At 34.7% G+C, this 15990-nt stretch overlaps 1 protein-coding gene across 2 annotated transcripts in view; it reads right to left on the reverse strand.

The window, feature by feature from the left end:
- Positions 1-15990, reverse strand: part of CLPX (caseinolytic mitochondrial matrix peptidase chaperone subunit X) — a 38485-nt gene that overhangs the window by 3034 nt on the left and 19461 nt on the right. For both annotated transcript variants that reach the window (XR_013998195.1, XM_081128900.1), the window contains exons 6-13: positions 15126-15167; positions 10940-11116; positions 10400-10564; positions 9476-9564; positions 8330-8494; positions 4228-4527; positions 2017-2109; positions 658-764 (exon numbers count right to left, since the gene is read on the reverse strand). Coding sequence is in view for 1 of the 2 variants with exons in the window: in XM_081128900.1 (XP_080985026.1) it covers positions 658-764; positions 2017-2109; positions 4228-4527; positions 8330-8494; positions 9476-9564; positions 10400-10564; positions 10940-11116; positions 15126-15167 (1138 nt within the window). In the remaining variant the exon portion in view is untranslated. The remainder of the gene's footprint in view (positions 1-657; positions 765-2016; positions 2110-4227; positions 4528-8329; positions 8495-9475; positions 9565-10399; positions 10565-10939; positions 11117-15125; positions 15168-15990) is intronic.

Consider the following 15990-nt stretch of genomic DNA (forward strand, 5'->3'; position numbering starts at 1 on the left):
AGAAACCTAATTTTTGTGTAGGTAACATTAATGTCAAGCACTGTATAATATTTATTGACTAGATCAGGCTACAAGGCCCATCATCTGTTTTTATAAATAAAGATTTACTGGCACACAAACATGCTCATTCATTTATAGATTGTCTATGGCTGCTATCATACTATGAGGGCAGTGTGAGTAGCTGTAATACAGACTGTATGGCCCTGAAATATTTAGCCCTTTACAAGAAAGTTTGCTGACCCCTGGGATAGATAAAGCTGTGAAAGATGTATCAAATTTGTCAATTGATATGATACAAATGAGAGAAAAATTATGTCCCCAAAGTTTTGGTCTTGTGAAAGACATAAAACAAGTCATTCACAAGTTAGAGAATTAGTAGTAAAGTTCACTTAAATCTCTTCATTTGGATTACTTTTCTGTCTCTTTTAGTCGTCTTTCTTAGGGGAAAAAGTAGAGGCCAATTTTAAACATCAATATTCACAAGACTCACAAAATATTATATTATAAACCAAAATTAGAACATTTTTCTACAGAAAATTTTATGAGATTATTGCATCCCTTATAAATATAAGGATTTTTATGACAAACCAATAAACTATAGCACTGAAGAGCTGATCTTAAATTTCAGGTCTGTTCTAGCTTGATAGTACACTTTACCGGACGTATCCTGGCTCCTTTTTTCCTTCTACTACTTCTTTGTCAACCTCCACACAAACAATATCAGAATTAGGAACTTCAAACATTGGTTCTAGTAACAGCTTTTCCTAAAGAGACAAAAAGTAATGAATGGCATGGAAAACTGAGGTTATATACAATTCTACAGGCCACAAATTGAAGTAATTAACTCAACCAATATTATGGAGACCTATTATGTACCAGGAACTGAATGTTGCAAAAGTCAATGTAAAAGCTTTTATATTCTTCATATTAAAACAGCGTCTAAATAAATTCAGAAAGAAGTCATTTTATAAGGGAAGGCTATTTGTACTTCTGCCTACTTAGGTCACCATGCACATACAAAAAGACTATACTTTTGGATTCAGATGTTTCTCAAAAGCATTCCTGGTATATTCTATGACCAAGGAGGTCAACTGGTAATCCTTATTTCAAAAATGATTTAATACTAAATCATCTCTACCAGGCTTTTCAATTTTGACTATGACTTCAAATAAGCATGTCCCACAATTGTTTCAGTAGATCCAAAGTTGTTTACAACAGAAAACCACTTTCACCTACAGGTAGGGGCTAGATTATATTCCATCTCAAGGAAAATACTGGTTGAGTACATCAAATTTCTTAAAAAATGTCAATGCTATCACCTACTCTTCTAGTTTGCATGTTTATATAAATCTGTCCTTAATTGGTAGCACCTAAAGTCTAGGCCTTCATTAGAAAGTATAATCTCAAACTGTCCTACTGAGATGAGAGAAGTAATATTTAGCAGTGAAATCCGTAAAAGATAAAAGAGACATGATCTTGTTTTGGGAGCATGTAGGGAAATAGAAACCCACTGTACAGCCAGACTTTGCAGGTAGGGGAAAGAGCTCTAAAGAAGAGAGTGGGCTATGGCTGAAAATAGGCTGGGTCTCTAGAATTCGTTACAAAATAAAAAATAGTGAGTTCATATCATACTGAAATATTTAGGGGTACAGTGTCATGGTACTTGCAAATTAATTTCAAGTAAACAAACAACAAAAATGAGGATCTCAGTAGGTCTGAGAAGGCACTCTGAAGTTTAGCCAAAAGGCCTCTATAGAATTTTCTGAAATTCTTCCTCCCTTGATCCTCATTTTTTTCTATTTCATTTATCATATTATGTGTATCCTTTGTTGCAAATACCTTAAAGTTTCTTTTTAGAAGAAGAAAAACATAATCTATGTGACCCCCCCCAAAAAATCATAAAAACACTTGGCCAATTTTCTGGATATATTTCCAAAGGAAGAACATGGAGGATTATTATTCTCAAAACTCAGATCAAGAAATAATCTAGTTTCTGTAATAATAACACCAGCTTACCATTATGGACCGAAGACCTCGTGCACCTGTTTTTCGTTCTAGTGCCAATCTGGCTATAGCTTTCAAAGCATCCTCAGTAACATTCAGTTCACACTAAAAATAAATTTAAAAGAAATGAGAACTTAGATAATAATTGATGATATATTCCTAATATCACCAACCATACAGCATTTGATCTATTAGTTATTACTACCTACCACCATTACTGGTCTGTTTAGAACAAAAAGGAAACAATGCTCTGACTTTACAGATAAAAAAGTGCCAGAGTGGTAAGTACACTGACTCACTTAGAAATATAGAGCCAGAAACTTTATGTTTTGACTGACCCTATCTGTCCCCCTTCAGAATAAAGCATTTTTAGACTCTCAATTTCTTACTAAAAAACATACATTTTAAAGAGTGTTATTAAATGTTAGACAAGTTTCTCTAAATTACCACACATTTCAAAATACAGTTCAAATTATTGAGAATACAGGGGGAAAAGTCAAAGTACTTTGGAACATCAGATTTCACAAAATCTTAAACAACTTTGGTTATTAATTTCAGCCTCCAGAAAATATAAAATTTAAGTGAGGTATTTGTCTCTTGTGGTTTTTTAGAACCTTGCCTTCAAGAAGCACCACTTGCCCTGGCTGGTGTGGCTCAGTTGGTTGGAGCACCATCCCATATACCAGAGGGTGGTGAGTTCAATTCCCTGTTAGGGCACATGCCCAGGTTTTGGTTTTGATCCTCAGTCTGGACACATGTGGGAGAAACAACCCATTGATGTCTCTCGATGTCTGTCTGTCTCTATGTCTGTCCCCCTATCTCCTCCTCCCCTCTCCCCTCTAAGATTAAAAAAAAAAAAAAGCATCACTTGTTTCTGTCAATTAACCTATAAGAAGGTATCAGTTTTATGCATACAAATTTGTCCTTAATCCTTCAAAAGGTTTTTTCCTAGATTAACATGGACTTTCTAGGACTTCATTTAACAATTATTGAACCCCTAAGTGCTTATATTTTAGAGACTGAATGATGACTCAGACACCCTCTTTGCCCTCAAGAAACTTAGTCTACTAGGAGGTGACAAATTAGCAAACTACCATTTACAGCATAGTGTATGCACATTGTGCTAAGGGAGCACCAAAGTGGGGGCATCTAAATAAGACCAGGGGACCACTGAAAGATTTTAAGGAGGGGAGTAAGATAATTACCTTGTGTTTATTCATTCAATAAAAATTTATTAAGAACTTAATATCTGTTTGCTGGGCACTATGCTTAATCATTTAAAAGCGATCCACTCTGGAAGTAAAGCGGAAGATAATGATGGTGGTGATGGTCATAGACAGATTTGAGACGGGGAGACCGACTAATTAGGAACCAAATGCAAGGGTCAAGGTGAAGAGTGATAAAGGAGCTTGAGTTAAGGTAGTGGCAATGGCAATGGAGAGTAGGAGACTAATATTTAGAGATACTAAGTTCATAAAACCCAAAACATTTGCTATCAGATTGTGTGGGCTTGAGTGACCTCCAGGTTCCCGGTATGCAGAAGTGTACGTAGGAGCTAATAAAACTTTATAGAAAAAACTACATAAAAATATGTAGTTTTTTAAGAAAGTACGCTGACACACGCCCTAGCCGGTTTGCTCAGTGGTTAAAGCATCAGCCCATGGACTAAAGGGTCCTGGGTTCGATTCTGGCCAAGGGCACATACCTCATACTTTGGTTGCAGGCTCAATCCCCGGCCTCAGTCGAGGCGCATGCAGGAGGCAACCAATCGATATGTCTATCTCACATCGATGTTTCCCTCTCTCTCTCTCTCTCCCCACCCTCCACTCTGAAAAGCAATGGAAAAAATATCCTCAGGTGAGGATTTAAAAAAAAAGAAAGAAAAGTATACACAGTATATCACAATAAAAGCATTTAGAATACCAAGGCTGCAAGGGCAATCCTGTGTGTCTGGCTTGAGTTGAGTAGGATGCTGGAATAATTTTTCTCTCTTTATATATCTTTGGACTTGAAGCTACAATGAAGATTTTAATTAAGAAAAAATAAAGCCAACTCCTAAATGTCTAATATAACAAAATGTACGTTCCCTGATTCCTAGATCCACAGTTAGTGAGGAACAGGTTGGTATTCGATGAACAGGATTGCTTTTAAATTTCTTATGCTAATTTATGCAGTTTCAATAGCAAAAACCCATAAATTAAGTATGAAAAATAAAAATCTAACCTTATCCATGCTGAATAAGGCCTGGTACTGAGGAATAACAGCATTACGTGGCTCAGTTAGTATTTGTACAAGTGTTTTTTCATCTAGACTATGCAAAGGAACTACCACAGGCAACCGTCCCACAAACTCAGGAATCATGCCAAATTCAATGAGATCTCTGGCTTCTACATGACGTAATAATCGATCCTTTTCTTCAATGTCTTGGTGAGTATTTGATTCGCCACTTCGATTGGCAAGGTCTGCAGCAGCTGCAGCCCGTCTGCCTTTTCCCAGATTAGATGGTGTTCCAAATCCAAGATACTGCCAAGGAACAAATGGATGTTATAAATAGCACAATGAAGTTGCATTGTATGAAGTACTTTACATGCACATGTCATGTGATCTTTGCAACAGAAGAAAGTTCTATTATCATTCACATTTTACAAATGAAGCAAATTTACCTAGAAAGGTTAAATACGCTGACCAAGCTCTTGTTGCTCTAAGTGGTAAAGGCAGGATTCAAACTCGGATCTAACTGCCTCCAGAACTGAGAACCTAACCACTACAGAATAACCAACTCATAAAGTATGATTTATAGTACAAGTAGATGAGTAAACACTCTGAAAGGAAGTCTCTTAGAACTCAGAGAGAGATGTTGCAGGGTTTGTCTGAGACCACTGAACTAGTGTGGTTTCCAAAATGGGTAAGAACTGAAAATAGAGAAAGCAATTACTATGTAACCAAAGTTAATTTTGTAATACTGTAAAAAGGAGTAGTGCCTATGGAACAAGCAGCCTGTTAAAGAAATTATCCACAAGTGTCGTAAGTCACTGCTAAGCATTCTATTAAAATCATGATTTGGGCCCTGGCAGGCGTGGCTCAGTGGTTAGAGTATCGGCCCAAGCAAAGAAGGGTCTTGATTCCCAGTCAGGGCTCGTGTGGGAGGCAACCAATCTGTGTCTCTCTCACATCAATGTTTCTCTCTCCCTTTCTCTTTCTCCACCTCTCTCTCCCTACCTCCCTTCCACTCTCTCTGAAAAGCAATGGAAAAAATATATATCCTTGCGTAAGGATTAACAACAACAACAAAATCATGATTTGGGGTTGCATACCTCAATTTATGAATTAGAATAATTTAACATTAGATTTTATATAAGGATGACATCAAACAAGAACGCTAACTTTGCTGCAAAAGGTTGGATATCTAAGGCATATAGATCTTGCTTTAGTCAATATAAAAGAACTATATTCTATATAATTATCAGAAAGTTTAATTTTGATATGTCATATAGCTTTTGTCAAAAGTATAAACACATGATGTATGAGAAAATAGCCTAAGTTAAAAATCAGTTCCTCTGATTCTCTAAGCTGTGTACATGGACAGTTACTGTATAGGAAAGCAAAATGCCTTTCATGCAATAATTTAAACACTGATTAAGCATATATATTATATAAGCATATACAGTAATAAATATATACATATTTATTATGTAAATATATAAACATTAAGCATTACTATAAAACACTGGGGATATAAACCTGAACACAATCCTTACTCTAAAAGGGCTTATTGAGAGTGAGAACACATGAAGGTATTAAAGTATCATAGATGCAGTAAAGGACAACTGTACAGGAAACGATGGCAGTGGAAAGGAGGAAAAGGGGCATATATAGAGGAGTGAGGGTAGGAGGTGATCAAGAAAGCCTTCACAGAAGAATTGCCTAATCACTTAACAGACTGAGTCTTAAAGTATGAACACATATTTGCCAAGTAGACTGAAGTAGTGGAGGGCATGAATGAGCCAGAGAAATAAAACTTAGGACTACAAGCACTTTGATATGGTTAGGATACAGGTATATTATTTAATATTGTACCCCTGGCTTTCAACAAGGGTTGATAAAACAAAAGCCACATGGATGTGTTTAATCCTCTATAAAATCACTGCTGAAGACTCTTATGAAAACGCCTTTTCATAAAGATCTATGTGACAAACTCTTTGTCTCTCCTGAAGACCTCATATGACCTAAATCTTCCTTCTATATGTTTCTATTCTCTTTTCTCACATGACTTTTAACTGTTCTTTTCTACATGTTTCTAGCTTCAAATTCTTTTTTGGAATTATTAATTATAAATAAATATCAGAATATGGTCTCTGCCTTTGGTTACAGAATTTCAATATAAAGCTTTCTTTCTCTTTCTCTCTCTCTCACACACACATACGGAAATAATTTTTCTAATTTGTTAGGCTAGTTTATGCAGAAATTCAAATGAAAAAAAAATTAAAAATATAAAAAATATAACACTATCCATGCTGAGTAAGGCATGGTACTGAGGAATAAGAGCATTACATGGTTCTGTTAGTATTTGTACAAAAGTTTTCTCATCTACACTATGCAAAGGAATTACCACAGGCAACTGTCCCATTAGCAGCACTGTATTTTTACTACTACTAAACTGCTACTGAAACTAGTGCATGCAAAGCCAAGGAGAGAGACTAAAGCAAGTGATACAGCAAAGAGTTGATCTATGACATATTCATTTAGGTAGAATATTATGTTATGTAAAACTCAAAAACATGGAAAATACAGGTATTTTACGCTTCTATGTTGATATTATATTTTATTATAATCAATCAACAAATAGGTACTGGGCATGTATCTTGTAGATACAAAGAAATAAGTTCCAGTTAAAATCAAGGTTAATAAGAATGTTCAAGAAATATCTATAAAACTATGTGGGATTCACAACCCTGGCTCCAACCCCCAAACTGCTCCCTTCCATTTGTCAGTAGGGGCAATGGAGACAAGCTCTTCATTGGGCTTCAATGAAATGAGCAAGAGGAATGAACAGAAATTTTACTGATACAGCACCTACCTCAAATAATAAAATAACTTTAAATGATATATCAAATTAAAATAATCAAGTTATACTTTAAAAATGCCCATATAGCCCAGCTGGGCGTGGCTCAGGGGTTGAGCGTCAACCTAGGATCCAGGTGATCGGGGTTCGATTCCTGGTCAGGGCACATGCCTGGGTTGTGGACTCGATCAATGACTCTCTCATCATTGATGTTTCTCTCTCTCTCTCTCCCTCTCCTTTCCCCTCTCTGAAATCAATAAAGACATATTTAAAAAAAAACAACAAAAAACAACATGCCCATATAGCCCTAGCCGATTTGGTTCAGTGGTTAAGAGCGTCGGCCCATGGACTGAAGGGTCTCAGGTTCAATTCCAGCCAAGGGCACGTACCTGGGTTGCAGGCTCCATCCCCAGACCCAGTCAGGGTGCATGCGGGAGGCAAATAATAGGTGTGTCTCTCTAGACACATTGATGTTTTTTTTTCTCTCTCTCCCCCCCACTTCTACTCTCTCTGAAAAGCAATGGAAAAACTATCCTCAGGTGAGAATTAAAAAAAAAAAAAAGCCCATATATGTGTATACACACACACACACACACACACACACACACACACACACACATATGGTGTCCCCCAAAAAATGTATACACACTTTAACAACTGATAACTCACTTAGTTTTCACTCCTTTCAGGTTTAACCAATCTGTAATAATGGGTAAAGCCAGACCAAGCTTTGAACAAAGAAAATTTTTCCTAAAGTGCCACTAGACTTTTTTAAGGGGATATATAAAAGATAAAGTTTATGGTACAAAACTGGCAACAGTCAATGAAATGAGGGTGCACAAATATCGAACTAAATGATTCTTGATGTTTGCAATTCCATTGCTTCACATTATTAGCAGTGCCTGGACCAAAACAGTCATTTTTGAAAATAGGCATTGACCAAAAAAATAATTACTCATTTCTGTAGATTCTTTTAAATTCTGAAAATGAACTGTATGGTAATAAACACCGACTTTATAATCATTCAAAGTGTGTATACATTTTGGGGGGCACCTTGTATATAGATGATATTTAGAAATCTTCTAATTTACTAGTCTAAAATAAAAAATTTAAAACTAGAAATATATTTCTGGTATGCTCTAAGAAAACCTAATTCTTAAAAATTCTCAACTGGCATCCAGCAGATACAAGAATAGAAAATGAGTGTCCATCCTCTGTACCTTCAAATACTCTCTGTCCCAGTAACCCCTCAGAAAAACTTACCTTTTCATTTTTCCTCCTGCTGATGATTCTGTCTAAACCATTGAAAGCACCAGATGCAACAAACAGGATGTTTGTTGTATCAACTTGCACTGTTTCTCCACGTAGTTTGCGGGAATTCTTTTCTGGAACATTGACTATTGTGCCTTCTAGTAGTTTTAATAAGCCCTAAATAAAGAATGAATGATTTATAGCATCATCATATAAGTGAATTATTTACTATACTTTAGATAATGGAATTCAATGGGGAAAATAATATGTGGTTATGGTGAATGAGCATAACTAAAGAAAACTCCCATATTTCTACAACTAACATGAAAATCTAATGCATTATCACATTAATAATTCATAAATTTATTTGGAATAGTTATAGGACTACTGATGCATTCAAGAAACAATCAACCAAGAAGATTGTTTTTGATGATAAAGACATAATTCTGACATCAAGATAGAATTATGACTCTATCAGATGGTGTCCAACCATTGTGGGAACATTAAAAATTTGAAAAAAGTTAAAGATTTGTCTTTCATATAAATATTTTATTCTACTCCTAGTATTAGACTAAAAAATATCTATATTTTGAGATGCCTTTATAAAAAAATTATGAAGCACATTTTCTAACTGTGATTATACCTCTCTCTGTCTTGGTCAAAAAAAGAAAGCAATTTCCTTAACCTGTAGTTTATGTCATAATTAATTACTACTAAAAGGTCATTTGACCAAAGGTCATTAGGACTTCAATTATCACTCCACAAGTAATGATACACTACTTTATCCTACCTTCTAACTAAGTGAAAAGAATAAGACACATGTACATAGTTCATCTGTGTCTAGTTAGAGCCAGAACTTTAAGTGTCCTCTAGAAATGTTTAACTGGGCCTTTGAGGAATAAAACCAACAAAAATTAAATTTCATTTTTTCTGTTCTTTCAAATATTTTCAAATTCCTAAGCATAGTAATTTCGTATTTAAAATTGCCAATAGCTTTCTCTTAGGATCTTAAGTACTTTCAAGTGGTATGTGGAGTTTGGGGATGAGAAAAATAAACAAAACAGAATCTAATTGAATATGAAACCAAACGTACAATATTGGGAGGCTGATGGATTCCCTTCCTTTTAGTGGGCTTGAACAAAATATTCAACTGCTTACTTGCTGAACGCCTTCTCCACCTACATCCCGTAACTGATGAATGCCTGGCACACTGCCAATCTTATCTACTTCATCCAGAAAGACAATTCCTATAATTTAAGGAGGAGTCTATTTATAATATGAAAAAGATATACACAAGATAACCCCAGCTTTAAAAGACTAGGCAGCCAGAGAGCAAGGTTAATTAAATCTTTCACACTTAACATATTCAATGGCTTAATGTTATAAAAATACACCGCTGTCTCTCCTATTCATCATTTCGTGCAAATGTTTTATAATTTTATAGAATATTACTTGGGTATGATAACCAATTTTCTCTGACAATAGTTATCTACCCCACTAATGTTTTCAGGTTCTTTATTGTAGGAGCTGAGATAGAGGTACAGTGTAGAAGCAGGAGGGACGTGTAGTGCTGGTACTAGTAAAACTTTGGCTTACTCTTTCCCAACTATATTATTGTCTTAAAGGAATTTGAACAGAAAGCTGTGAAGCTCTTCATGCAAACAAGGACAAATGATAGATGGGGAAAGAAATGCAGCATCTATGATACCCTATAGGTGAACAGGCTGATCTGTTTCTAGATTCATCCTACACTCTCCTGCCCTTGCCCCCTTCTCCTCCCCACCCCAACAACAGGAGTCTGGAGAAGAGTCAGAACAGCAAACACAATGATAGTATTAAGGATAAAATGGAATAGTAATTTAGCCAGTTTTCACCCTAGTAATCATATAATGACAATAAGGCAAAGCAAACTTTGTGGCCCTTGGGCAGTATACTAGAAAATGTTTAATATAGCCACTTTTATATAATTACAGAATTTTATTCCTTGATTCAAAATAAGAATTACATTCACTCTTAATATTAGACTACTTCCTCAATAGACTACATCTGGGGACAGACAAGCAAGCTATGCTGAAAACATACCTTGTTGTGCTTTTTCTACATTATAGTTGGCATCTTGGAGCAGTTTGGCAATCACAGATTCAATATCTTCACCTACATATCCAGCCTGAGTCAAAGTCGTACAGTCACAGATAGCAAAAGGAACATCAAGGCATTTAGCTAAAGTTTGTGCCAGCAGAGTTTTACCTATAAATAGAAACAGTAACTAAAAGTTTACTGAAAATATGTTGACCTACAAATCCTCTACTAAAATGTAAAATAAATTTGAATGGTATAAAATTAAAAAACCACTGTTACATCTTTTCCCCACTATTATTCAGATCTAATGTCATTTTACTTTTATTATCCCTGGTAAGATGTCAGACTTGGCCTAAAGGGCAATACCAATGCCTCAAATTCAGCTTGAATCCTATGTGGAAATACTGATAATATATGCATAAGATTGACCTTAGATTTTCTTTCTCAAGCACCAAGATCTCCCAATCACAAAACACAGGTTACAAAATCATTTATATCCTATTTTTAAAAATCAGTAGTAAATTTTTTCAGGAAGTTATTTACCTGACCCAGTTGGTCCAAGCAGCAAAATATTACTCTTTTCAAGTTTTATGTCATCATGGGAGGAATCCAATACTTCACCTCCTCGTTTTTCCTGAGGCATTTGTTGATTTACCTGTTGCTGCATTGATGCTCCTAAAGCATTACCATGTGGACTAATTCCAGCAATCTGAAGCAATTCTGAAAAAATGTTAAAAGGAATTACTAGAGCTTCATTTGATTTTACTTGAAAAAATGCCCAATAAAACCTTATGTCTAAAACCAATCACTTACTTAGCAAAATTTAAATATTTTGACAATCTGTCTTACCTAAAAAGAAAGAAAATTTCCAATAATCTAGTGACAAACTTACAAGGCACAATGATTATTCAGGGAACCTCAAGCAAAGAAAATGGATTCTTTTTTCACCCCCTCCTTATTTATGTAAACCTGTATGAAAAAGCCCTTTCACTCAAGGGAAGGCAGTATAATGGAAAGAGAGCAGTGGCCAGGAGTCAGGAGCTTTAGTTTTTTATCCTTCATCTCTAAATGGCTATATGATTTGGGCATGTCTATAAACTTAGTGCTGTTTCCTAATCTATAAAATGGCAACAACTCCTGTCCTATCACTTTCAAACACATGATTGGAAGGTGTATTAATAAAATGCAATTGATTTGGAGGTACTTGAAAGATAAAGGTATATATATTTTTTTCAAATGAGAAGGTATATATATTTTTACAAATGAGAAGCATGGCTATAGAGAAAAACAATGAACTGAGAAATAAAGAACTTTGTTCTAGCCTCAGTTCTGCTGCTGTGCAGTTATAGGACCACGGCAAGTCACTTAACTTTACTGGCCCTGCTTCCTTATTATAAAGTGAAAATACGAGCCATATGACCTCCACAGTCTCTTCCACATCTAAGAATAATTCTGTGAGTCTACCAGAGAAACCAAATATGGTAAGACTCACTATCCCTGGCCCTATCTGAATCTGATTTTTTAGGATTTCAACTGGATCTTTCTAGTCCCTTCATTAAAGATACAAAGCTTAACTAGATGGGACTGATATTGTTGGTGAACTATCAGTTTATCAGCAGATCCCTAAGACAAAAACAAAACAAAGTAAAATTTTATTCTCACTCCTCCTTGGCTGAAGGAGAGAATCCCAATGGCATTTTCAATTGTCCAGACTTGTAAATATCCATATTGCTCCTGGTTCTCAGCATTTGAGGTATCTGCGCTCATATTATACTTGCTTATATTTTCTGAATTTATTTTTAGGTTGCTTCTAATTAATGAGTTAAGAATATCAGTACTTTCCAATGCTTACTGTTTTAATCAAACCAATAGACAGATGTCCAACAGAAACAAATATTTAAGGTCCTATTCCATCTGGCTTGTCACTTTCAAACTATCTTAGAGGTCACATTTAAGAGAAAGGGTTATTCTATTCATCAAAAATAACAGGGATTTAATAAGCATTTTAATTTAATCGTGCTACAGTTGAGAATTAATGATTAATGACTAATTCATAATGCTATGCCTCATTACAATCCACATAAGGCAAAAAAAATGCAGTCCCCTACTTGAGTATAGTTAGTTAGCTAGTTGTCCCGAGCAAAACTGTTGGGTTTTTTAAAAATTTCAGCAAAGTGTAGTTAGGAATTGTGACAATATAAGAAGAGGCTTGGCTCAAGTGTAGGTCTGCCCAATGAGGAAAAAATGATTTAGGTGAGTAATTTGAATAAAATTGAAAGTATCATATTAACTACAATGGAGTCACGTGATACATGTATTTAACTTATTCAATGATTTAAGTTAATAAAAAAGGAATAATTTAAATAGTACAGAACAGATGTTAGTCATTACATTTTATGAAAATATGCCACAGTAAACTTGATATAACTCTCCTGCTTTTAGTTAGTCTCTGTTTCTGTGTATCTCTCATTGCATAAGCAACTCTCTATAATGAGCAGGACTATAAGCAGGGAGGCTAGCACAGTGATTAGATGCATACAAATCATCAGCTGTGTGTGGCCCTGGACAAATTACTTAAAATTTTTGTGCTTTAGTTTTCTCCTATGTAAAATGAGAGTGAAAATAAGTTTCTGTCTTAGAGGTGTTGGAAAGATTAAATGAGTTAATATATGTAAAACAGTTAATATATGTAAAACAGAACAGTGCCTGACAGATAGTTTTGTAAGTGTCATAGAAGAATTTGCTATTAGCATTGCTATTTTGCTTGTGTTTAAGTATTTCTATAATATAGTCCTTAAATGCAAGCCAACTACTTCATCTGATGCTCAACTTAAGAAAAACATCTGTTCCAATGATGGAGAAAAAAACCATCAGTCTTTTTTTAGTTGGTTTTCTCTTCTTCTTGTATAAGGAAAGGAACAAGCTCATGGACAAGACCTGGATAATGTCCCAGTCCCAGTTTCCAGTCACTTTGTTCCAAATACAGATTGTAAATTTTTATGGCATGGGGTACTATTACCATCAGTCATCAGTCTTATTATGTAGTATGTTGGTCTCAAAGATGTGATATCCAAAGGAACTTTCAAGAATATTTTGATTATATATGTCTTTGGCCTAATGCCCTAACTTTAGAACTTAAAACCCCCACACAGGACAAGACTAAACTATACTGAAGACAAATTCTATTTAAGCTTTCAAAATATTAATTTCCAAGTCAATCAATATATATAATTATAAACTGCTTTTACCTAAGTTTGTAAACATTACTTGTGAACATTTAAATTACATTAAATCATTACATATATCACATATTTTTTTAAATATTCACTGTAGACTTTACTAGTTTCACGAGCCATCTGCCCAAATATATAAATATTGACAGCATATTTGATTATATTTTTGGATTATAAAACATATATTATACATGCATATAAAGTATATTATTTATATCTTACCTTCTTATATGTAATCTAATTCTATTTCACTTACTGTGTTTCTTAATTTTATCATGCACGGTATAATCATTATTTCCATACAATTTAAAAATAACTAGATAATATAATTTTATTACTTATAATAAATCTCATGCCAGAGTTGGTAAACTGGTTATGTTCTCATGGCGCATCCTACATATATAGTACACTTCAAATAGTAGATATATAATACTGCTTGGTTCAAAGGCAAAGTAAAAGTATCAAACTTGTAAGTGAAAAATGTTCATACTGATTTATTATCTTTTTACTTGTGTTTGTTATTTTAATTACTGAATCAAAGGCCACATAAATCTTTTTATGATACTCCTGGAACCATCACCCTCTGTGCAGCAATTATAACCACCTCCAAAGGAATGGGTGCAAAACATCAGAATGGCCACTATCCTTGATGTATCAGGTCCTTCCATACCCTCTATCAGACCTTCTGATGCTTATAGGGGCAATCCAGGGCTGGAAACAGTGAGTTGGGGCTTATTCATAATTTGCAAGGCTACACTAAGCTTCACATACGCCAAAAAATAAAGTGTGGCTTCTGGCAAAGAGTAGCCATAAGATAATCTGCCTCTTATAATTCTGTCACTTATAATTATGCAGACCAACTCTAACTGTAAGGCAAAAAAAAAAAAGATTTAAAATGGCAAACTATAGATTTTTACAAATACAACTCCTGTTATTATGTAGGTCTACATTTATGGAGAAAAACTATATATAATACTTTTTATCTCTCTACATTATGCTTTACAAAATACCACAACACCCCTAGCCGGTTTGGCTCAGTGGTTAGAGCATCAGCCCGCAGACTGAAGGGTCTCAGGTTCGATTCCGGCCAAGGGCACGTACCTCAGTTGCAGGCTCCATCCCCGACCCTGGTTGGTTGGGGCCATTCGGGAGGCAACCAGTCGATGCATCTCTCTCACATCGACGTTTCTCTCTCTCTCCTTCCATTCTCTGAAAAGCAATGGAAAAAATATCCTCAAGTGAGGATTAAAAAAAAAACAAATGATAAAATCAAATATCTGAAATAACCCAACGTATACAAACTACACAAATGTTATGAAAAACTGTTCCAAACTTATATATACCATGTATGGTAAACACATTTAGATAATATATAACATCTTTCTTGGTAATACACAAGCAAATACATGTGCCCCATTACTACTGCTGACATATTTCACTGAGGTAAATCTCAAAAGGAAGAATGATTGCAGAGGACCTGAGGAGAGGTCACTTACTTGTAAATCTGTACTCATCCTCCCGTCTTCTTATTTCTAACTCTAAGAAAGAGGATGAAAATGGCAACATGAAAATATTATATATTTGTTTAGGGGAACAAACAAGGAGTATCCCACTTCTTGTCTCTTCCAGATATACTTAAAGAATGTCTTCATTAACTTTTCAAAACATTATAAAGAATCTATATGTTGTATCCTTTCTACATTAAAAAAAAAAAAAAATGGCTGTCCAGTTGCTAATATTCACATTTGTCAAATATAAAGTTGGTTATCTATTTTAAGAAAAAAGTAGTAATAATTTAAGTCTTCAATAAGAGTTTAAACCCCTCATACTATAAAATATTATATAACCATTTGTTTTTCTAGAACTAGAACAGCTTAATTATTGATTTGTTGACTGAAGAAACCAGAAAAAATCCTTTTGCTCCATGACTAGGCAGTGCTTTTTGGACCTTATTAAAACGAAGGCTCCAAATCTTCCATTAGTTATTCTGACTTACACTTTCTAAAAATAGAGTAACTGATACTACCACATAACTATTTTGCAGTAGGTTCAACAAGCGAGCAAGTGTCTTCATTGAGCCAGTTATATATTTAGTAGCTACTGAAAGTAATCAAAAGATATTGTAGTTTTATAAATGTAAGTATTTAGAAGTACTCCCTCAAATTGTAAAATGATGAATAAAAGAATGTAAAATGATAGCTGTAGGCCTAAGTAAGAAATCAGGACTCCATGGCCAATAACAAAACTTAAAATATTTACACTTTATTATTTTTTTAATAAAATCATTCTATTAATATAACACACATTGCCCTGGCTGGTGCCCCTCAGCTGTTTGAGCACTGTCGTGTGCACCAAGGAGGT

This window comes from Miniopterus schreibersii (assembly GCF_964146895.1).
Source record: "Miniopterus schreibersii genome assembly, chromosome: 1".
Taxonomy (NCBI): Eukaryota; Metazoa; Chordata; class Mammalia; order Chiroptera; family Miniopteridae; genus Miniopterus; species Miniopterus schreibersii.